Source organism: Carassius auratus, chromosome 43 (genome assembly GCF_003368295.1).
Source record: "Carassius auratus strain Wakin chromosome 43, ASM336829v1, whole genome shotgun sequence".
NCBI lineage: Eukaryota > Metazoa > Chordata > Actinopteri > Cypriniformes > Cyprinidae > Carassius > Carassius auratus.
This window is the reverse complement of record NC_039285.1, coordinates 4,142,965-4,167,926: the sequence shown is the minus strand read 5'-3', so window position 1 is coordinate 4,167,926 and position 24,962 is coordinate 4,142,965. Positions and strand designations below refer to the sequence as shown.

General features: G+C 34.6%; 1 protein-coding gene across 4 annotated transcripts; it reads left to right on the top strand.

Moving 5' to 3' along the window:
• Nucleotides 1–1,356: 1,356 nt before the first annotated feature.
• On the top strand, nucleotides 1,357–15,900 carry LOC113061490 (uncharacterized protein KIAA0513-like). 4 transcript variants are annotated; one of them, XM_026230638.1, is made up of 15 exons: nucleotides 1,415–1,473; nucleotides 3,304–3,396; nucleotides 4,607–4,650; nucleotides 5,398–5,881; nucleotides 6,329–6,428; nucleotides 8,427–8,500; nucleotides 8,664–8,734; nucleotides 9,586–9,790; nucleotides 9,887–9,927; nucleotides 10,221–10,299; nucleotides 11,170–11,247; nucleotides 11,671–11,700; nucleotides 13,830–13,910; nucleotides 14,033–14,127; nucleotides 14,408–15,900. In XM_026230638.1, exons 4-15 carry the CDS (start codon nucleotides 5,511–5,513, stop codon nucleotides 14,455–14,457), a joined length of 1,275 nt encoding a protein of 424 aa, XP_026086423.1. In that variant the 5' UTR covers nucleotides 1,415–1,473; nucleotides 3,304–3,396; nucleotides 4,607–4,650; nucleotides 5,398–5,510; the 3' UTR covers nucleotides 14,458–15,900. The 4 variants fall into 4 exon arrangements, with proteins under 4 accessions (XP_026086425.1, XP_026086422.1, XP_026086424.1 ...); XM_026230637.1 differs by lacking the exon at nucleotides 3,304–3,396 and having other exon boundaries at nucleotides 1,358–1,473; XM_026230639.1 differs by lacking the exons at nucleotides 3,304–3,396; nucleotides 11,671–11,700 and having other exon boundaries at nucleotides 1,358–1,473.
• The last annotated feature ends 9,062 nt before the right edge of the window (nucleotides 15,901–24,962 follow it).

Sequence of the window (24,962 nt, the reverse complement as noted above, 5' to 3'; positions counted from 1 at the left end):
ATATGAACAGGCTTGCTTTGCAGTGAGTGATGGAGGAGGACAGGAGAAAAGTTGAATCAGTAAAGTGCTTGATAGGGACCTATCCTAATGTGTGTGCACGCCATGAGTGTAGAATACATAAACACTTTTTAATAAAACCTAAATTTTTCCACAGCAATTTTGTTGGCCAAGTCAAGTGAATTCATAGAGGTTTCCATGGGCCAATTTGAATAAAAATACATGATGTTGTCAGACCTTACATTATATTCTTGTCCAAAACAAGATGTGCTATGGGTGTGATACAAAGGCTATATACAGTAAGATCTGACAGAAAGATCCAAAGATCAGCATTTATCTGAAATAAAAAGCTTTTGTAACATTATAGGCTACATATACCATTCAAAAGATTGAAGCTATATATATATTAATTAATACTTTTATTTAGCAAGAATGCTTTAAATTGATCAAAATACATTTATAAGGTTATAAAATATATATTTCAGAAAAGTTTGTTCTTCTGAACTTTCTGTTCATCAAAGAAACCTGAAAAAAATTGACTCCGCTGTTTTCAATATAATAATAATGATAATCATCATCATAAATGTTTTTTTGAGCAGCAAATCAGAATATTTGAATGATTTCTAAAGGATCATGTGACTGGAGTAATGATGCTAAAAATTCAGCTTTGAAATTGCAGGAATAAATTAAATTTTTAAATATATTTAAATAGAAAACAGTTATTTTAAATATATAATCTTACTGCTCAAAACCTTTTGACTAGTACAGTGTGTGTGTGTGTGTGTGTGTGTATGTATGTATGTATATATATATATGTATATATATATATATATATATATATATATATATATATATATATATATATATATGTATGTATGTATATATATATATATATATATATATATATATGTATGTATGTATATATATATATATATATATATATATATATATATATATGTATATATATATATATGTATATATATATATGTATATATATATATATATATATATATATATATATATATATATACATACATACATATATATATATATATATATATATATATATATATATATATATATATATATATATATATATATATATATATATATATATAAACCAAATGTATTTCTGTATTATTACTACATATTACTACTTATTCTGTATTATTATTACATATTAATTTCTGGAAATTGTGTTACTGTTTACCAAAATTCCCATATGTCCATTTGTGTTATTTAATTATTGGAAATAATTCTAATAAAGAACTTAAAGATGCGTTTACAACTGACGAGATCAAACGTGAACAGTGAAAAATACGCAGTGTGTAGTCACGTGACATCTAGGCTACGTCACTGGATTCCCCAGTCCGCTACTGATAATGTTGCGCATGCGCACAATCAGCCTCAGAGCAGTTCGTAGCAGCCTGTGCATCTACGCGCCTGGAAGACGAAGCTCCAGCTGGAACATCCAGGGTAACCGTCATCTTACAAGACTTTATTAGGGGACTTGACGTTAACAGTTCGAACAGCGCTATTGTTATGTCCATTATGACATTTTCTTATGTACGTAGCGCGAATGAACATGGCGTGCTGATGAAAAAAGTATCATTATCGATATTCATTACGCTGCAGGCAGATACCTATATAAATATATGCGCGAGCTGTTATATAAATGCAGTTAGCGACGGAATGAACGAGATATTCGCTTACTTCCAGTATTATCCGCCTTGCTTTCCGCATGAAAGTGTGCCATATGATTGCACAGTGTTGTTTACAATAAGAAGGTGGAGGGGGAGGTTTCATTTTTCAGGAGTAAACTGATCCATAGAGTGCTGGTGTGAAGAAAGTATGAATGATCAGAGCTTTGAGAACATGGCTACTGTGTCTCAAAACCTATATTGTGTTCCTAAAATATGTAACTGCGCTTATTTTTTTAAATGATTGTTACAAGCAACCAGAGATGCTGATGCATTTTTAATTGGTGCTAATATAAATATGTATTTGTTATGGTGGCTAAAAATAGGGCCATTATGACTCTAGGAAAGGTTTCCAATGGACCCTTAGATTTGTCTTTTGACAAGCTGGTATTTTGACAAGCTGGTATTTTGACAGGCACTATTTTAAGTCAAGTAAAATAAAAGGTCTAAAGCACTGGATGCGGAGTAAGATGGTTTTCACTAGAGAAATCCATGGTATTAACTGCAACTACATTGAGTCTAGTTCCTTCTCAATTTCTTTCTATTTCCGTTTACTGTCTGGGGTTGCATTAGCAGGTATGCCACCTGACTTAGACGGCATTTCAATCTCTTGTGAATAATTGCTTCATGTGTTCTGAAAAATGACTCAGATCAGTGGCTGATTTATATTTAGAGGTAAAGCCATTGTGAAATAATATAGAGTGTTTGTTATTATTTACATACTGTCAATTATTTTTTTTTAAATGATATTTGCTGTTGGCTTTTATTAAGATTTTTTTATTTAAATTTTTGTTAAATTTTTAGCCATCTTTCTATGTGTGTTGTCATTTTTAAACATTACTAATTAGGTTTATTTATTTTTATTTAAGTTCAGTGTTTAGTGTTGTTTATTTATTTCTAATTAGTCATCTTAGTTCTTCAACTTATACCTTATATATATAAAAAAAACTAAAATGTATGTATCATTTTCTTTAAAGTGTTTATCTAATATTTATATAATTATTTTTGATCTCAGCTTCATTTTAATTAAAAAAATTGTAATAGTGGTTTTAGTTTTAATTCACCACAATAGCCCTGTATTTATCTTTCCAGTCAAGTCGAGGCTCATTTTTCAAGTCCTATTCAAGTGCAAGCCATTGATGAAAAGCTCAGTGTTAAAAGCAATTCTCAGTCTGTGTGTTCTGTGCAGTGTCTCAGGAAAGAGTAGTTGTATGTGACTTTTATTGAATCTGATGCTCTCTGGTTAGAAGCATCGATCCATTTAGGCTTTGTTTATGTGTCTGATTGTGCGGCATCAGTCAGCGGCTAGCTGATCAGTCCCTGCGTTCAATCGTAGGATGGCAGTCTTAAGCTCACAGCGTCTGATACCGTGACATATACAAGTGAGGTTTCCCTTGAGAAAATGTTACGTAATGATACAAATGAAACAGCCTCAAATTAACCTCTCTCTGGCCTTCATTTTGCACCAGAGACACACTTTCTCACACCATTAATACAGAGAAACCTTTTGCTTTTTAAATCCAGCCGAAATCTGATCTGTTAGTAATCTATCACTATCATGCATGGTTAGTAATTATTTGTTCCCTAAATATTTTGTTTACTACAGCATGTAATCTGAATCGGTCTATATTTGCATTTTGCTTGTAATTCAAAATCTAGTGATCGCTGAACTAGTTGGTTCTCAAAGGGTTGGTTACAGGTAAGTTCTTCAGATAATAATAAAAATGCAAATAACCATCTAATTGTGCATAGATATTATTGCAAAATAAATTAATAAAGGGAGGAGAAAAAGCTTCCTATATCTTCGGTTGTCAAAGGTTTTGTGCCTAATCAAACTTGACAGTGCTTTGGCAAAAAATACATGTAACATGGAACAAGGACAGCTTAAAATAAAGTGTTACCATATATAATTTAATTGATAGTTTTTAATATTATAATCAGTGAGATACACACACACACACATATATAATTATCTAATATCTTGTTATAATTGATTTTGTTTTTTTAATAATTTCAGTGTTGCTTTTATGAACATTTTTAAATGTTTTTGTGTGATAAATGTTGGGTCGCAACTTGACATCCAAAGTAAAAAATTTCCCATCCAGTGTAACAGCCTTGACACAAAACTAATTGAACGCCACTGTTTTGGCTCACCAGTTTTCTAGTTTTTTGACCGGCTTGACCTTGCACACAAGCCAACCCAATATCTCCCACCCTGAGACATTCATCACACATGTAATTATCTTTCTCTCTGCACTGCTGACTCTGATATCACTGCACTGCACTGCTTTGGTGACCTGAACCCATTCAGCCCCTCAAGCCAGTGGACCAGCTCAGCAGTGTCCCGTCACTCTGACAGCAGATGCTCTGCGCTGGGCTCAGGGTGAAGGGGCATTCTCATGAATGGATGGAGTAAAAAGGGGGCAGTGCTCCAGTGCAGGGAGGCAGGAATATTGCAGCATTTGCATTTACCCTCATGAATGCTTAAATGTATGAAATGCAAGAAAACATGTTCTCCCAGAGAAGCAAGCCATGCTTACCCCAACACACAGCTGTTTCTTTCTGCCTTGTGCTTCTCAAAGATAAGTGAAAATAGGCTGTGGCAAATTGACACCCTCTCTGACTCTGGTCATTGTGAGTGTGTGTGTGTGTGTGTGTGTGTGTGTGTGTGTGTGTGTGTGTGTGCACTTGTTTGTGTGCAGCCAGCCAAGTCACGCTCCTCCAGCTCTGCATTATGTAACCGTCCTCTCAGTCCTAATGCATTTCTCAGGATTTTGTCAAAAGCCTAAGGGAATATAGTTTCTGGTGTTGTTTTAAGTCTTGTAAAAAAAATCATTCAAGTATAGCATGAATGATTGTTCTTCTTCGTGTAGAATTCATATATTGTTTTCATTCGGTTTGACTTACAGAAGCTGCTCCTGTGGTAGCCTTGCATGGTCCACTGCATCTTAAGGTTGGTACTCACTAGTTATCATTTATGGATCATTTTAACTGATAGCCAAAAAACTACTTTTCATGATCCAACCAGTTCCTAAACTGTGCAATGGATTTCATAATGTAACATCGTATTAACAGGCTCTGAGGGACACTGCTGTGTTCAGTCTGTATAAACACAGCTGCAAGGAAGTTTACCACAAAAGAGGACATTAAAGTACTCCCCCATAATGTTACACTTCATGAAAATGATTTGAATGCTTGATGGTATATATTTATTACAATGATTAACATTTATTATAATTAATAAAATGTGTGTATGTGTGTTATAACATAATTAACAAAATAATATAAAAAATATATTATACACTATCATTCAAAAGTTTGGGGTCAGTAAGTTTTTTTTTTTTTTTTTTTTTTTTTTTTTAAAGAAATTAGTACCTACTTTTTTTAAGATTTCAGTGCCGAAATAGAAATGAATACTGTTCTTTTGAACTTTTCTAGTCACCAAAGACTAATAAGAAAACTGTCTGGGAAAAAAAAAGTGTCTTAGAATGAATTCTGAATATTAATGGCTGCTTATATTCAGCTTTGCATTTCATATATAAATTTTAAATGTATTAAAATATTTGAATTATTTAAATTTTTTATGTAACAGTATTACTGTTTTTACTGTCTCTTTGATTTAATAAATAACAAGTTTAACCGCAAACATAGATTAAGTAATGTTATATTCATTTATAAATTAAGCTGCTTTTTTTCTTAGGTCCTGCTGCTGTGACTAAATTGTGGAGCTACAAACAGCGGTTGCCTCTGTGCGTTTTTTCAGCTGACATCATCATATTTCACCTAGTGACTGAATTACCCCCATAACAAAGAATGGAGGGGGCCGTGGTGAACAACCTCATAGACTTTGACTCACCCCCAGAAGGGACAGATCCCTCTGTTCTTGGACCTCCCAGTGAGGCAGGCTTTTTCTCATCCGAGCCTCTCTTACCTGAGCCTGCGAGCCACGCCACCATGGAGCCCCTTCTACCAGAGCCAATGGCCCCCACACACACTTCCCACAGAGAAGATGATAGTGATGCCACCGAATCTGCCGACAGCGACAACGATGACACAGGATCGCCATCGCACCCGTCGAGCACACGGCGGTCCTCGTCCTGCTCCAGTCACAGCGCCGAGGACGCAGAAGAAACGGAGATAAGAGCATTCATGAAAGCCTACGTGGCAAAGCTCTTCCATGGAAGGTGATTTGCTCCACAAACTACTAGCCATGAACACAAAATAGATTTTTCGCAGAATGTTCATGCTGCTCTTTTATTCATAACTAGAGTTACAGTCTGTTCCTTAGTCAGAGCTATTGTGTTGCTTCAGAAGGCTTAGAATATCGTGTATGAGTCACATAGACTCATTTTATGAGTCTTTAATGCTTTTTTTGTCTCTGTTGGAGATTGACAACCCTTTGTTTACTTTTGTTCTCCATGGTAGTAAGAAAAGCATAGGGGTTTAGAACAAGTAAACGATGACAAAATCTTCATTTTGTAGGTGAACCGTTCTCTTGAATGAGTAAGAAATTTCAAACAGAATTATAGTCACATGTCAACTGATGTGTGTTTGCATTTATTCCTCTCTCCCTGTCTCTTTCTCTTCCTGCTGCTACTCCTGGTTCCTTTAATTCTCTTTTCCTCTCTCAGGGAGGACTTTGATCAGGAGGAGAAAGCTCACTTTGGAGAGCTGTGCACTGGAGAGAACGGCAAAGGCAGGGAGTGGTTTGCCAAATATGTCAGTGCGCAGGTATGAAAGCAGCCACACTGAGCAATCACGAAAACAAAATCACTGCATGTTTCTATTCCAATTTCAAAACATTTTATTTTCTAATTGTATGAGTTATTATGGTCATTTTGGATAATGGCTTAGACCTGTTTCACAGATCCTGCACCTGAGGTGTGTGAACGGTGTTGTTATCGTTTTACTAAAACCAGTACTTTCAAAAATCTTTTTTTGATAATTGAAATCAAATATAAATATTGAGATTAAACATGTAAAATAAAAAAACAAACGTACTACTTAAATGAAATTTAGAATGGTTGCCTTGGCAACTTACTAAAATAAATAAGTGTTTGGTTTGTTAAAGCACTAATTTGAAGTCAAGTGACTAAAACTAAATCTGAAATAAAAATAAACGCTAAATAGAAATATATATATATATATATATATATATATAAAAAACCTAGTAAAAATGACAAACGCACATAAAATGACTAAAACTAAAACTATAATTAAAATGAAAACTAAAAATATACAAATACAGTCCCCTCCACTAATATTGGCACCTTTGGAAAATATGAGCAAATCTGCATCGTTTATCCTTTTGATGTTTCATTAAAAAAAAATCACATAATTCTAACCTATCAAAATCTCATTATGAAATACATGTTTTTCTCTAGCTCACATTGGCCACAATTATTGGCACCCAATTATTGCAAGATCATTTTCCCAAGATAACAGCTTAGATAGTTTTCCTCAGCGTGCATTAGGACGATATAGACACACATCCTCAGATTTGTAACATCTTTGGTGGATTGGAACCTCTTAATTATTGCCTTGATGGTGGAAATGGGGGGTTTTCAGTGCTTTGGCTCTTTTCTTACACCCACATTCTACTTTGTGAAGCTCAACAATCTTGTTCTGCACATCAGAACTACATTCTTTGGTTTAACTCCTTGTGATGGATGATTACGGGAATTTGGCTTTTGTGTTACTCATATTTATAATCCTGTGGAACAGGAAGCCATGGCTGGACAATTTCATGCTTCTAGTCTTCTTACATAATTTTTTTTATATGAATGGTAATGTGCTTTTGAGATATTTTACAGATAATGATTTTGAATGAATTATTGGGGTGCCAGTAATCATGGCCAATATGCATTGGGGAAAAACATTTATTTCATAATATGAGTTTCCCCCCACTTTCAATTGTTTTACTTCAGTGAAAGATTATAATTCTGTCAATTTATTGAATGAAGGATCAGAAATATAAACAATGCAGATTTATTTTCACAGCCATATTTACCAAGGGTGCCAATATTAGTGGAGGGCACTGTATAAGCTAATTCAAAATATTAAAGAATAATGTAATAGCATATAAGTAACACTAAAACACCACTGTGTGCAAACAGTGCATATTCATCTCTCTATTTTCACCTCTATTTAAGTTGGAGAGTTCACACCGTATGTGTGAAAAGCAGCAGTAAAGAGCATATTTTTTTCAGGCACATACTAAACATAGCAAAAAATGTTACAATTGCCATACAAACATATTTAGGAGGAAATTTTTTTTGCAACATAGGATTTTATTAAGCAACACCAAATAATGAACACCCATTGTTTGAAAAATGTGTTGAAAATTGTTTGACTACTTAACAGACAAAATTACCAAAATGTTGGCCAATATTAAAAAATGTAATCTTTAATAACAGTAATAATTTAATAGCACTGTTAAATGTAATCTTATAATGTTGAGATGCTTTTAAAATCATTGTTTTTTGTGTTCTATTTTTAATTTATTTAGAGTGATTTTTCTATTATTTTAATAACTGCAATTTATTGGTTATCTACCATAACATAAAAATTACTTTCGCCCATAGTTATCATAAAATACACTATAAACATCAAGCACTGTCTATTTAGACTTAATATACCAATCCCTTTTTAAAAGATAAAGAAAACTCATGCAATAAAATGTGCATCAACAAACAACGTTGTGATGATTGCAATGCTTTGTGTTTGCAGCGCTGTCACTCCAAATGTGTAAGTGAACAAACATTCTACAGGCTGGTTCAGTCCTTCGCTGTTGTTTTATTTGAGTAAGTACATCAGCGATAATATCTCAGATGAGTGTTTGACATTATATAGAATGCCAAACCAAACTGTTAAGAGTAAATTTACCAAATGTCTGTAGAACTCTTGGCAAGTCAGTTTGCGGCAAGTGTGAGACTCACATGTGACCAATTTTTGATTGATTGACAGATGTCACCAGGTGGATGACTATGCCCCAGCCAAACACCTCATGACCATGTGCTTCACATATTACTACAAGGGTAAGAGAGTTCACCATTAATATCAAGCAAGCATACTGTGGTGTTGTAAAGAATATAAGAATCTGATAAAGAAATGTCCAGACCTCCTCTCACTTCCTGTTACAGCCTATGACTCAGACATTACTGGCACTGCCGCTTATTATGTTTTGGAAAAATGTAACAATGCCATTTTAATTAGTTTAAGGGAGGTTGGTTTATATGACCTTGTATAAAAACTAGTGATCTGGGAAAAGGTGCATATACAGTACATTTCAAAAGTAAATATGATTTAATAAAAGTTAATAATAATTATTCAGCAAGGATGCATTTAGCTATTTGTTTAAAAGGAACAGTAATTGCATACAGTATTACATAAGATTTACATTTTAAAAATAGATTGTTCTTTTAAAAACAAATGAGCTTTGACATCTCAGAAATAAATTACATTTTAAAAAATATAACTAAAATATAGAGGAGTTACTTTCAATAGTAAAAATATTTCACAATATTTTTTTCCCCAAATAATTGCAGCCTAAATATCTTTTATTTATTTATATGTTTTATATAAAATCGTGCTGACTCCAAATTTTGAGCGGAACTGTGATTCACTAAATAAATTCACCAAATTTTTTTTGCAATTAATTATTAATTTCTCTTAATTATTATGTATCATGCTAATGATCCCTTTTGTTCTCATGTTATGAATCGTTTTGGAATCAAATCGTAGAATTCAAATTTTAAGAGAATCCCACTCCTAATATACACAGTGTGTGACTGCCTAGTGTGCCTTTTTGATTAATTTGAATTTCTAATTAGTGTGTGTGTGTGTGTGTGTGTGTGTGTGTGTGTGTGTGTGTGTGTGTGTGTGACAGGTAAGTCCCAGCTGTCTCCTGCAGAGCTGCTGGAGAGGCCCAGCGGGGGGATCGACTCGTATCTGCGCAGTGGAAAGGTCTGGCTCTCTGGGAAGAAGGATATCGCAGAGCGACTGCTCAAAAACACCTCAGCTAAAACCGATGTTAAAGGATTCTTTGGGGGTCTGGAGAGTAAACTGAGAGGACCTTTGGGCCGAAAGAATGAGTGGGTGATATTTTGTCATAGCTATTACTCACTCTCTTAATTAGTGACGCTTCTGTTGTTCACAAACCCATCCGGTTCTCATTCTGTCCTCCTCAGAGACACAGACAAACCTGCTGAACAGAAAACCAAGACTCCAGGTAGTTCACGATGAACCACCACTGTGTTTTTAACATCTAGTTCTCTCCTCTCACCTGTGGTGATCTCTTGTCATGTCTTTACCGCTTTTTAGAAGTCTCACTTAGGGTTTTCTCTATATATACTGATTATTTGACTTGGTGGTTAAGAATCTGGGTTGGTTACCCAAACCATTCATTAGCTTCCACCACTCTGCTGTTGAGCCAGACCCTTAACCCACAGAGATTGTCCCTGTAGACATGTGTACTGCAGATGTTTGAGTTATTAAATGTGCTAATCTCTGCGTACCCTGTAGTTTCTCCCCCACTCTCCCCGGATAGAAAAGAAGAGGAGAAAATTTACCTGTACACACACCTGAAACAGCAGCCCATTTGGTAGGTTGTCAGTCATAATTATTCAAATGAACAGCTGAAGCTATTTCTAAAAATGTATACTTTCGCATAATTAGCATTTTCATTAAATATTCATGTTATTTTAAAAAAAAACATTTATGGACTGCATTTGCGGCATCCTGTCAGTGTCTTAAGTTGTTTTAAACAACTGACTGAATATGTTTTAACCAATGTAACAGTGATTACATCATAATCATATTTCATGCAAGAATAAGAAATTAAATTGGATTTTTTTTTTGTGTTGTTTTTGTTGTTGTTATTATTCATGTGGATTTATTTAAATCTAGTTGATTCCAGTGATGGCAAAGCTGGATTTTCAGAAGCCATTACTCCAGTCTTCAGTGTCACATGATCCTTCAGAAATCATTCTAATGCTGAAATGTTCTTTTTATTGTCAGTGTTGAAATGAGTCGTGCTGCTAGTGTTGTGGAAACACTAATAATGGTAATTTTAGTGTAAATTTACTAAAACAAATAGTAACATAATATTACAGTATTTTACACTATATAAATAAGTCTGTAAGTCACTTTGGATAAAAGCGTCTGCTAAATGAATAAATGTAAATGTTAATATAAATAATGTATCACAATTTGTTTGGCATTACAGTAATGTTGTCAGATTACAGCAAAAAGTCATCTTTTGTAAAACAAAACAGAAAATCTGTTTGCAATGAGACAAACTGAAGCCTAGCAAAAAAGGAGGCTGGTGGGTTTAATCGACAAGGTCTGCTGGTATTTTAAAAGTTCTCCGAAGCAGTTTTAACATTGTTCGGGCACTAGGTCTGATCACTTGCCACATATAGATGCTAATGTTGCTTTGGTTTCATTTGTTTCCCTGTCTTTTTTTTAAAAGGCACACTTTGAGGTTTTGGAACGCAGCGTTTTTCGATGCTGTCCACTGTGAGAGAAATAAAAGATCCCCCACCACGAGGTGAGAGAGTGCAGGGTTTTTCACAGTAAACCCTGTAACTCTTATTTTCTCTTTCTCCTGATATAACGTGCTATTAAACAGACTTTGCACGGCACCTAATGCACATGTAAGATTGTCGTGTTTGTTTGTATGTCTATTAAATCCAAAGGGAGAGATCTAGAGTTTACTTTGTGTTTGATAGATTGTTAGTGATGTTGAAATAAACTACCCAGAAGTTTCAGCCGAGGCGCGTGTCTTGCACTGTATTTGTAGTGGAAATATCTGATGTCTGGAAGAGTCCTGAAGTCCTTCTCTGTGCTCATATGGTTTACTGTTCCACACTGCTCATCTGCTCATCATCCTTTCTTTCTCTTAGTGGCTCTTTCTCTCTCTCTGCATGTGTCTTTAACCCTTTATCTCCCTGTGCCTTGCTGCCTCACGCAGGCGGACGGCTGAGGAAGAGAAAGATGAAAGGTCTGTCCTTCATTCCGTCTGCTGCTCTGGACATTGCAAGATAGAGAGAGGAAAGCCAAAGAAAGCGGAGGATTAAAGAGGAGAGGAGAGACAGTCAATTAGAATAAAAAAAGAGTGAAAGATGAGCAGAGGATACGTTGAGGAGAAAGTGGAGGGAGTTTAGGAAAAGGATGACACACTGACAGAATCAGGCCAATGTTTAATATACTTCCACTCTGCACAGGGTTCTCATAGTCATAGAAAACGTATACATATCAGGGTTTTTTTTATATTCCAGTCCTGAAAAATAATTAAAATTAATAAGAAATATAATAATAAAATCTTAAATATGAACTCTTCATTATTTAATATACACTAACACTAATGAAGTCGGTAAGATTTAAAACATCTCACCAGAAGCTGAATAGTTAAAAAACATTTCTTATCATCAATTACTGCCTCTTTTTTTCAATTGAATATGTCCTTGCTGAATAAAATTATTTATATATATATATATATATATATATATATATATATATATATATATATATATATATATACTTTTTTTCTAGCTACACTCTAAAATATTTGACAAACTAGAAGTTCCTCATTGTGAAAGCATTCACTGACTGGAAAATTCTCAGGTCAAAATAAGTGGGAACCCTTTCTATATTTCAGTGCAGGTTCCAGTCAGGAAGCTGTGTAACATTCTGATAACATTTTCATCCGTACTCAAAGGAAACTAGGTCCTCCAAATAACTCGTGACTCATATTTGCCTAAGGCGTATTGCATTGTATTTTTTTTTATCATGCTGTCTTCATTGCACAACTTTGACATTTTGGACATTAAAAGCAGATACAATATTTATTAATACTAAAATACTAATAGTTGTGCTGTAAAAATGTATTAATAAATACAAGCAACCATACACTCCTGCAGCTAGTATAGTAAAAATAAATAGGCTTATTAAGTTTTAGAAAAAACAAAGAAAACATGCTTTTGCATCCAATCAAACAGTGTTTGGGCATGGTATTTCAAATTCATCTGGCCTGCATGGACAGGTTGCATGACATGCCCCTGTTATTGAAAACCATAATATTACTACATTTCAATGTTTAACTAAGGAAATTTTTGTTTACTTTTGTACCATAAAAAATGTTGGGATTGTTTCGGGGTTATTGTAAAAATCTGTGTTCTGGAACCAGCTGGGAACCACTGATCTACTTTACACAAAATGAGATGTAGTGAGATCACAGTATTCACTATTTGCATTTTTCTCATTGACACTGCATTATTTGCTGTATTATTGCATGCCCTCAGAGTCTATTGTATCCAATGCCTGTTCATTGCTACGTCAACTGCTAACCAAGAACAGCTTGAACTATTAGAGATGTTTACTAAGCCAAGCATAACTATTACTAGTGGACATACTTGCCGTTAAGGGTTCTGTCAAATCGAAAGCCGTAAGTATTAACCTTTGACCAGTAATTCATCCCACACTGTTTGTGCTACAGACATAAATGGTTTTTCAGTCATGAAATTTCTTGTTGAAGAGATATGTTACTTTTATTACATTTACGTAGTGTTGTAAATGTAGGCGATAAAATGGGCTAAAAAATGAAAATAAAAAAAATGCATTGGAACAGAATACAGTTATATATTAGTGAAAGACATGGGCAAATTTTTTTCTTTTTTTTATTTAGTCAAATTTACTTAATCTATTTTTAGGAAAGGACCATTTTGCACATGGAAAATGCATTGATTTTTTGCCTGAGCATTTTAACCTGTTTCGAGAGCTGAGTTATACTGTGGTTCTGTGTTGCTCATGTGCTTTCTGTTGTTTCAATTTTGGCTTGTTTTTGTTTGACTCGTGAATCATGGCTACCGCTGACTGCTCACTAAACCTTTTTATAAAATCTTTGTTGGATTTTGCATGTGCACCAATGAATGGCTAATACACATTTGTTCTTTTGTATGATTGTTTTCACACCTTGTAACTCTCTAACCTCCCAGTATTTATTGTGATGTGATGTTAAAAGTTTGAGTAACATTTAACATTATGAAAGAGACTATTTTGATGGTCTCATGTACTTGATAAGAGAAGTCTGTGAGAGAAATATCAGTGACCCCTTTGTTTTTGTGCATTTAGAGAAAAGTGGTGTCATATGACCAAGGAAGAGAAAGACGATAGCTCCAGATTTAATGAGAACATCACCTTTGGTCAGCTGGGGTGAGTCACATGGCATTGGTCTAATTTAAAAAAAAAAAAAAAAAGACAATTATTCACTGCATGTTTTCGGCCATTGTTTTGTATGCTCATACGCACAGAAATATTTTTTTCTGTTTATTCAGAACATTCACCCATAACATGGTGGCTTTTGGATTGAGCAAGAAACTCTGCAATGACTTCCTGAAGAAACAGGCAGTCATTGGAAATCTGAATGAAGGTAAAGTCACTTTATAGCTTTCTGTGCCAAATTTTTGCACACAAAAAAATATTTGTCTAAGTTGTGCTACTTAATATTTTTATGTAATGTGATACTTTTTTTCAGGATTTTTGAGAATTGCTTGAAACTGAAATCCTTTGTTACGTTTATAAATGCCTTTACTGTCACTTTTGATCAGTTTAATATACTGCTTAATAAAAGTATTAATTTCTGTCAAAAAACTATTTGAACAATAAAGATTGTATAAATATGGTTCACACTTTTTATCATCCTTTTTTAGAGCAATACAAGCTGCTGTGTGACCACATTGAGCAGATGGCTGCAGAGTGAATATCCAAATTCATCTAAACTCTGCCATCCACATCAGCACATCCATTCAAAACTCTAATGATCAGTATTCCTCAAATGCCAACAGGTTTGCATTCTGTTATCACCACAAAGTTCTACCACTATCCTTCAGTGTCCAGCGGCAGTATAAAAATGGTTTAATTCTGTTCAAACTGCAACAATGGGAAAAAAATATACAAATTTGCACATACCCTGGAAAAGCCATATGACTTAGAGTCTTCAGGCATCGCAAGACACAATATCTGTCATACAAATAAAAACTCTGTAATATATGTTTGACAAGAATGCGATGCAATCACCATTTCTAATATTCCACATATCTTTCCTGCTACTTTTATGTACAAAACTATAGTACTAAAAGCATCCTTTGAGCAAATACAGTGACAAATGATGAACAGAAAATAGAGTCAAACAATATCAGTATTTCACTATATCAATATCAATAAGATCAATGTTTCAATGTTATTAGTCAATATTTTCTATAAGTCCATTTGCTCTCCAGAAGTCTCTACTGGTCTGTTCCTGTTATGTTTCCATTTATTGCACTCTTCTGGTTTTGTGTTCTTCCTGTATGGGTAAATTGAGTATGAATATTGTTTGTGACATCCTCGTAATATATGGAGACTGGAACTATGTCTGTTCCCTGGTTTAAAGTGCCTTTAGTCATATATATTAAGTGGTGATCTTCCCATTTTAGTGCGAACAAACCTGTGTCAGCATGCTGTTCTCCTCCCATGACTCTCTGGGGTAGCGCTCATAAGTTTGTGCACCCTTCCAGTAGATGTGTTAGTGTTGAATGGATTATGCTTGCGGTTCGTATTCGAGTCAGTTAAAGAAAAGTATCATGCTGCAGCTGTTTCGATGTTGTACAGTGTTGTGTCTATAGCGCATGGTATGCATGCACATTGTTTACCGTCTACTTACACTGTTGTGCAATTACATTACAAGCCAGTAGAGAGCAATCATAAACCTCCGCTTCGACTGAAGATCAGTGGAGGTGATTGTCAGCCACTGAGTGGGGAGTTTGTATTGACTCGTGTCCTCCATCTGAGGGAAAACTGAATTTAATATATTTGGATTGTAAATACAGATTGTTTGTTCACACAACGATGAGGAATCGGATGCTAAATATGGGCTAGTTTAAAGGGATCATCAGATTGTTGGGCATTTATTTATTCAGTGTCTGAATGTGTTGTTGTACATGAACGCATGGTTGTATCAGGAATGTGCTGGATCCAATATGGTCTTTGCATTTCAGATGATGATGTTAATATTGTGCTGTCTATGTAAATTTATGTTCATAGTAAGCTCAGTGGTCCGCATTGTATTTTCCCAAGTGCCCTGAATTTCCTTTTGGAAACGTACCTTGAAACCAACAAGAGTGTGAAGTGTTTATAATAAAATAAAATCAAAATCCAAACATAATTCTCTTTTCCTGTTGCATTTTAATCTTTTAAGTCCTCATTGTACTGTAGATTCAGCTATGGAGTGTGAATGCATCTTTAACCAGAAAAACCTCTTATGGTCACAGAGGCTGTGTTTATTTGATTAAAAATACAGTTAAAGCAGTGATATTGTGAACATAATATTGCAGTTTTCTGGGGCAATTCCTCCAGTCTTTAGTGTCAGATCCTTTAGAAAACATTCTAATATGGTGATTTGGTGATTTAAGAAACATTTATTATTATTATCAATGTTGAAAACAATTGAGTAAACATCAAGAGATGATTATAAGATGGTGCTCTCTGACTGATAATATGTTGTTGAATATGTCTGTGCAGATTCAGCTCAATGTGGGAGTGTTTAAGGCTCTCCAGTGAAGAAAACTGCCAAATGGCTGCCAAGGCTGGCTGTGTGGATAAATAAACAGCAGTCACACTGATTGGACACACAGTAATGAGCTGTGAAAGGCCGAGCACTGGTGTCACACAATGAGAGCTCTACTACTGCTAATTAATACCAGACCCCATCAAACAATGGCCAAACACTCCTTATCTTGAACAGTTAGTGATTGATCACATCCTCTACACTTTTTCTTTCTTTCTTTCTTTCTTTTTGGTCTTTCTTGGACTCATTTTTCTTATCTTCTTTATTTCATTCTGTCTGTGTGTAGTTCTCAGGAAATGGTATATAATTTATACACAGCCTCTAAGGGGACATGGTGTGTAAAGAAAATGGGAGAATATGAAACTTCATTAATTATATTTCAAGGCTTTGACATTCACTCACCAAAAATTTGTGCTCCATCAAAATAACTTTGCTGGAAAATCTTTTGCATTTGCTTGCGGAAATTACTGAAAAATGTTTTTCTCCAATATCATAATTCTGCTACCCACAAAAGTTTTGCAAGCAAACAGTTTGGGTTCCCCCCCGAAGAAAAAAAAAACGAAATATTTTGCAGAATATCTTCTTAAAAGAAAGAAAGCAATACAGGTTTCGATTTGAATTTTCATTTTTGTGGGGACTCATTCACACCAAGGACAAAAACTATAAACATAAATAGGGAAGTCCACACCACAGCTATAACAATAATGACACACGATGAAGGAATAATATTGTTGGAATCACTTTCAGAATTACTTTTCCAAGTGGTAAATGGTAAAAACGTTGAACTTCATTTAAGTAATGGAAGTCTTAAAGGGTTAGTTCACCCAATAATCAAAATTATGTCATCAATAACTCACCCTCATGTCGTTCCAAACCCGTGAGACCTCCGTTCATCTTCGGAACACGGATATATCTTAGATTTAGTCTGAGAGCTCTCAGTCCCACCGAGCCGAGTCATTAATGACATAATTTTGATTATTGGGTGAACTAACCCTTTATTAATTAGACTAAATGTACCACCAGGGCTGTAACCACCATAGAAATATGTCAATATTCAGATTAGTGACAGTAAGTCTGGTGTTTTTATCCATAATATCTCTGTCTATACATTTTAAAACACAGAATCTCATAAACACACATATACATCCTCTTGTGCATTCATAAAGAGCTTCTCTGTTTGAACCCAATTGCTATAACCCACTGTTAATGTGTCTGTGTGATGTTTGGCTGGCCGGGTACAGATAGTTTGCTGTAGTCAGTCAGTTGGAGTGGACCTCTGAGGCCAGTGCACTTTTCAAGCCCTCTATGGGAGGCTAAACTGGAGTCAGGTTTCTCCCCGTAGGCTAAGTGTGAACCAGACAGCCGGGTGGTCTGTGACAGGGGCCACAAGCACACACTAATGGGTCTTGGGAGCCTTTGACACGTACACACATAACTGTAAAGGTATGTGTAGACATGCACACTTTCATTCAGACGACATTTGGCCGGCACATCTGGCTCTTAGAACTTGAAACGATTGTTTTCAGGATGGCTTATGTTGCTCAGAAAGTTTCCTCACTATAAGAAGTGTGTGAAACACATGTCTTCATGATAATCCCACTAGTAGTCAGTATGGCAGATGTAATGTATTTTGTCTCCAAGGTCTGCTTTCTAAGAGTTACAAAGTGGTCAATGATACTTGACGTAATACATAAAACATAACATCCTCATTTAATTGTGTTCTATATGTAATAAGTAATAAGTTGAACCATCACATCTCTTTTAGTTGTTTTAATTGTATATCATTGAAATCTCATTTGTTATTATCTGTGTATTTAAAATGGACAATTTTTGAATGTTTTTGTTTTTCATTGTTGTGGGTTCTGTGTTAAAATTAATAATTATAAGGATGTTTAGTTTGATTATTATTATTATTAGTCTGGTTTTAATTCAATTTACCAAAATACACACTAAAAAATAGTTAATAGTAACCATTGCAAATAGCAAGCAGTTAATTATGTTATAATAACAAAATTATGACTTTACGAGAACACATTACAAAATTATTTATATATATTTTCCAATTAATATTTACAATTTTACAAACTGATTATACTGTATATGGCAATTACAACTTTTAAATATTATTTTATGTTCTTCTTTATTCATACTGGGGTGTACCTTCACCATGTGATATAGTTAAGTGTGTGTGTGTGTGTGTGTGTGTGTGTGTGTGTGTGTGTGTGTGTGTGTGTGTGTGTGTGTGTGTGTGTGTGTGTGTGTGTGTGTGTGCCTGGTCTTCACTACATTGGTTAGTAAATTTTGCCTTTGTGGGGACAAGTTTTTAGAAAATCTAAAAATGTTTTATTTGAAGGCTAAGGTCAGCTGTAGGGTTAGGGGATAGAAAATACCCCCGGGAACGAAGATGTTTTAGGGGTCTAAAAGGCTGAGCTGAGACCACTAGTCAAAATTATATTGAGTAGCATTTTCTAATTTAATTCATGCAAATTTCATTATAAAAATAACATATTAAAAAATTAAGACAAATTTCAGAATTTTCACACAAGTATCTTAATAATTTTACAACAAGGCCGACTGCACATTATCCCACTTTTTACATGTCTACTTACCAAAAGAATAGAGTGGATATTAAATTTAATAATACTTTTATAATCTTACCTTTGTATTCATTTTACGTTTCATAAAAAAATTAATTAGAAAAACGTCCATTACAACATACAAAACGATTGGTATTGCAACAAAACAAACATTGCAACAGTGAAGTTCTCTGATTATTTTCAATACAAAAATTACGATAAGTGAGACGCACAGTAGTAACAGTTGCAATTGTAGGAAATGTGATAAGATCGACTTGAAAGTAGCACCGGCTGAGCTGACTTATCTATGGACGATGGGCAATATCAGACAAGTAGTTGTGTAATTGATCGGTCAGAATTGAGTATTTCAGGGAGCTATGTAAATATTCACAATAAAATCAGCAGAAATGCATGCTGTGAGAAAAACTGTATAACTGGTTTTGAATATTCAGTGTCCTAACAATAGGTTGGCATAGTAAGAGAGCATCTCTTGCCAAAGCAATAAATAATGAATTGTTTGAAATCAATAGAAAATTCTTTTGGTCATTAATAATGTGTATGTTACTGATTTAGTTTAGCCTTAAAGATGGGAATGTGCAAGGACAAGGGTGGGCTATTGCAAAAATCAAGATAAAAAGTGTTAATTCAGCAGCTGTTAGTCAATTTAAATTCCTTGGTTTGTGTGATTTAAACTGGAGGAAAATGACCATGTCCAAGCCAGCTGGTGCATAATCCACTGAGATGGTGGTTATATGTGTAATATTTAGTTTGGCGCATAGAACAACACTTGAAAGTTTGTTTCTAAATGGCTCTTTGTTATTCCCTCAAAAATTGTATTTTCACGGTATGAATCACATGTGTAATCATGTCAATTACTGTGTGCGGCCATATGTGTGGGTGAGAGAGATATTTATTGTGCTAACCTCCAATTACAGCTTCTCAGTCAGGCATCTGAAAAGATATGTAAACACAATCATCAGCGAATACTTCATGACGTCATTCCAAATCAAAGAGCAAATTTTACATTTGACTCAAGAGCAGAGGTGTCCATCTGTGTTTTTCGTGACTGTGTCATTTGCAAATTTGGTTGATTTGAGGATCACACGTGCATCAACTGCAGTTTGTCTCACCAGGCATGCATTTAGTGAACTGCTCTGCTGAATCCCAGCTTTAAAAGGGCCAAATGAGGGCATGAAAGTCAAATAAACCTCAGATTCCTAAAATAAGTGTCAAACATTTACATTATGATAAAAAAAGTGTTTGTTGTAAGGCAGTTCAAATGGAGTCAACATGACCGTTATTTTAAAAGGAAAAAACTTTGAAAATGCTACAGTACAAACCTGTTAAATGGTTAACGGTAATTTCCTGTAAAATTTACAGGGAAAAAGACGTTCCCAGAATTCCCAGAATTTCAAATTTGTTTGAATTTGATGTTTTTTCTTTGGAATAACTATGTTTCTTCTTATTTTTTTTTCTTATCTGCTATGTTTATTAGGGTTGTATGTTACATATAATGTTGTTAAATGAATGTTTACTTAATATTTCAGTTAAATGAGTCTCACCATTATGTTGTTTAGTGTTTGAATGAATGACACTGTGCACCTTCTATGTATCTTATTTTTTAAAAGCTGCTTGTGATGGGCTTTGTTTCATCATGTGACTTTCTCATTACCACCTTCTTATGGTGGTTAGTCTGCATGGTTACCAGTGTATTACAAAGGTACAAAACAGATTTCAGTACTTCAATAAGTTGTTATATTGACATTATATCAGTTTAATTATTGTATTAAACTGTAAATTTAAGGTAAAACCGTTAAACCTAAGATGGTTACTGTATTTTTTATGGTGTAATTCAGGCAACCACAGCTGCCGTTTTTTTAATGTATATTTTACAGATGTTTTTTTTTTTTTTTTTTTTACAGTGTAGGTAGCCTGGATTAGGTCTACCTCAAGTTAAAGGTCACATTTTTCGTGTTTTTTTTAAAGCTTTGATTGTGTTTACAATGTGCAATATAACATGTGTTCATGTTTCGCGTGTAAAAAAAACACAGTATTTTTCACACAGTTCACCTATCTGTATACCGCTGTTTTAACTGTCATAAAAACGGGCTGATGACTTCCTTGTTCTATGAAGTCCCTCCTTCAGAAACGCGTAACGAATTCTGATTGGGCCAGCGGTTCCTGTGTTGTGATTCGACAGCAGCTTACAGTACGCTGCCCTCCTGCAAACGCGATTGGACTAGTTTTGAGAAGCGAGTGGGCAGGATTTGTTTTTAAAACCTGGCAATCCTGATCTGAACCATAGACAGACAGTAAAAAAAACGCACATGCTGGAGATGTACTTATAATCACAGGAGCATTTTCACTGACGAGATGCGCATGGAAATCGCATTTGATCTTTTTGCACAGCCCTAACATCTAGTTAACAAAGCTAAACAGCGTTGCCCTTTGTGTAATAAGTTACAGAAACTGTTAAACGCACCAACTGATATAATAAAATACACTTACTGGTTGTGGTCCATAAACAACGCCTTCTCCAGACAAAGAGGGAACTGCTCCATCTTTCAAGAATAATCTTTGTGCGAATCCGGCATTAAACTGATTGAGATTGAGGAAGTTGTCCTCAGCAAAATGTGCTGCACATAGTTTTACATGTGGATTATAATTTTTGGGGAACCGAGTTAAACATAAATTGTAACCATTAATCTCCAAGTACACCGTCCCTGGGAAGCCCAAACAAAGATGATTGGACTCCGAGATGAAAATAACAGCGTTTCAACGACGTGGCGACAAACACAAACGCAGCTCTTTTTCTTCTCCGTCGGAGCGCAACAGGACCACGCCCCCTTTTTGTGTATTCATGTGGGCAGAGGTTAGTTAAAAAAAACAGTTTTAGTGACGTCAATACTGAGGGAAGTAGAGGGATGTAGTCCAAACTGGTCGTTCGATGTAGGAGAATTCTGTTGAATAAAATATCTCGCTTGGCATTGAACTTTGAGCTTTAGAATTTTACAGATATTATTTATACTCTAACGACAACATTACACACTAACTAAAGTTTAAAACATGGGATCACGAAGAACAGGATCTTTAAGATTACTTGCATGTGGTGCTAAAAGTATGTTTAGACCCTAAACTCAATATTTAGACCAGTAGATTTTTGTTGCTGTTTTTCTCTCATTTTACTGTTTTTATTTTTATTCATAAAGTCTTATCTACATTATTTATTTATAATAATTTATCTTTAATATTATTTTCTATTATTATTATTATTTTTATTATTACATTGCTTTTAAATTTGGTATATAAATATAGTTTGACTTGACTAAACTGTGCAGTGGTGAGAAACTTGGTTGTTAGTGGTGAAAGTGTCTGTTTTTCATATTAAATGTAGATGAATTAATGCATGAAGGTGTCTCCTAACATTGCTATCTGGATCGTCAGCACTGACTCGGATGTATGAGTGTGTTTCTGATAGCAAACATGGATCTTGTGCTCTTTGCATGCAAATAGCGATGTATAAAATGGAGTGCCAGGAAACATAACTTGATTAGCAGCTAATGTTCCTCCCAGAGAGACCATCAATCTTCATCAGCGCCCCACCCCTCGCTTGGCGTTGAGAGGGTATTTGGACAACTGAGTTTGGTTTACGCTAGGAGTGAAAATATATAATAAACACACAGATTAAAACTCTTTTGATGTCGGCGGCTTGAAACGGTATGATTTAATGCTGCCTGGAGACGTGAATGCGCATGAAACAAGGGTGATGACGCTTCTGCAGTAGGGCTTCTTCTTTTCTCTCTTTCTTGATTTGACCCCTGTCTGATCTATCAGACCTTGTCAGTTAAATGAGATCCAAGCTTTGAACCATGGCTCATTGACCTCTTCAGGAATGGATTCATGGTAATTGGTTTGTTGTAATAACCTTAACTTGTCAAATATATTAAGTAAAAATTATGAACATAAACAGTCCTCTAATTTCTATGGTAAATATGTAAATTTTTATGAAAAATCTATTTGTAAGAAGAAAGAAAGGAAGATTTATCTATATATCACTTTATCATTTTTAACAAATTTTGTTACACCGTACTATGACATTTTACAGTAATCAACCACATGGCACAATAATAATAATAATAATAAATAAAAAATAAACATTTTAATACATAATTTGGCTGATATAATGTATAAAATCATAAAAATGTACACAGGATATACTTTTAATACTATTTTATTAAAAATATCAAACTGGAAATATATCAAATATACTGAAAGGTTCTGATTTCATCAAATGATCCCTTAAATTTGTTTGAAATCATTGCAAGGCAGTGTGTCAGAAGCATTTTACTTTACTGGCTTGTCTGATACAACTGTTTGTGGATCTGAATCAGTGTTGGATTTTGTCATTTAAACACAAAAAAAGAAGTGAGTAATTGCTTTAAGTCAGCCAAACAATATGTTTGTTTGTGTAGCCGAAATATGGTTTTGTTTTTTAATTAGGCCACTGGTGTTTATCAAATTCTGCTTTATAGTCAGTGTGCTTTGATTTGGCACTTCTCACATTAGAGCACTTGTGGTTATGGCCACAGAAACTGCTCTATTTCCAGTTAAAATAAATGAAAATGAGGTGGCGTTCTGCTCTCTGGTGTGAAAGTTTTACACTTTAAACACTTAGGAAGTTAATCTTTCTTCTCGTGTTTATTTTAATATGATACTCAAGAATGACAGAACACAAACTGAGAATAAGGTCATTGAAATTCACATCCAGCTCTGTGGTCCATCAGCTTCAAGCTGTTGAGGCAATGTTTGCCTTCTGCTATACTGTTCTTGTGGTTCCCAAACAATCTTACTAGCCAGATATCCAGCAGTTAGACATTTAGCAGTCAATCTGTATCACATAACTGGATCTTTGCAGAAATTGGAATGAAGATGTATTGATAAAACATAGACTGGTCTGTTAAAGGAAAAGTAAACCCAAAAAAAGAAAATTTGCTGAAAATGTACTCCATATTAAATTGCTTGCTCACCAATAGATCGTTTGCAGTGAATGGGTGCCACCAGAATGAGAGTCCAAACAGCTAATAAAAGGAATAATCCACAAGTAATCCACAAAACACCAGTTTATTATTTACAATAATCCATAATTCATATTAATGCTTGCCTCCGTCGAAAAAGTCTATCCCCTTGTCGTCTGCTCACATCAAAACCCATTTAGTTTAGACCTGTTTTGGTCTGTTTTTGCATGTAAACTGTACTTGATCAGTGCACATCCTGATTCAAACAAGACAACTTTTTTTTACTGTAAAAAGTAATATTATGGATTGAGGAGTCATATTTTAGGAAGCAAAGGCTCAGAGTTTTAAACATCTTTATGATAGATTTGTTTATTACAGACACACAGTTTATGGATTACTTACATTACTTGTTGATTATTGTGATGTTTTTACCAGCTCTTATTCTGACGGCACCCATTCACCGCAGACGATTGGTAAATTTAGCATCCACATTATAACACTAGAGGGCACAATTATCTTTAGCAATATAAAGAGACAATTATATATTTGTGTATGCAGTAACAGTGTTTACTGTAAGAAAAATAAAATAGCAAAATAAAAAACATTAAACAACCTGCACCACTTAATTGCAATATTTAATGCAATAAAGCTATATCAGTACTTAAAGTCATGTAATTCATCCAGTATCCTATGATGCCATCAAGAAATTCCACTGAATATGAAAGAACATTCTTTTTATAATCTTAAAGATCACTTTAGCGATAGCAGTATTTCATAATGATCATGCCTAATTCAGGTTCTGCGGTCGAGCAGAGTCCTGCAGACTGCTCCATCTAAGGAGCCCATCTGTGAAGAGGAGGACAGATGGAGGCAGCAGATTGAGAGATGTAGTCTCTTTCTCTCTACAAACCTTCAGATGGATGGCGCTCTATTTACACTTCTGACCAAAAGAATCCTATACACAGGAAATGCTTGTGAATGTGAGTTCCTCTGCCTGAATGTGGGGAAGCTTATTTATTTCCACAAGCATTCCTGATTTGCACTCAGTGAGGCTTAGACCTTTCAGTTC

Bases quoted from the DNA above. Each gene is read 5' to 3' on its own strand.
- LOC113061490 (XM_026230637.1), top strand. From the start codon at position 5,511: ATGGAGGGGGCCGTGGTGAACAACCTCATAGACTTTGACTCACCCCCA. The intron at 9,791-9,886 runs GTGGGTGATATT...TGTCCTCCTCAG, and splicing joins CCTTTGGGCCGAAAGAATGA to AGACACAGACAAACCTGCTG. The intron at 11,701-13,829 runs GTCTGTCCTTCA...TTGTGCATTTAG, and splicing joins GAGGAAGAGAAAGATGAAAG to AGAAAAGTGGTGTCATATGA.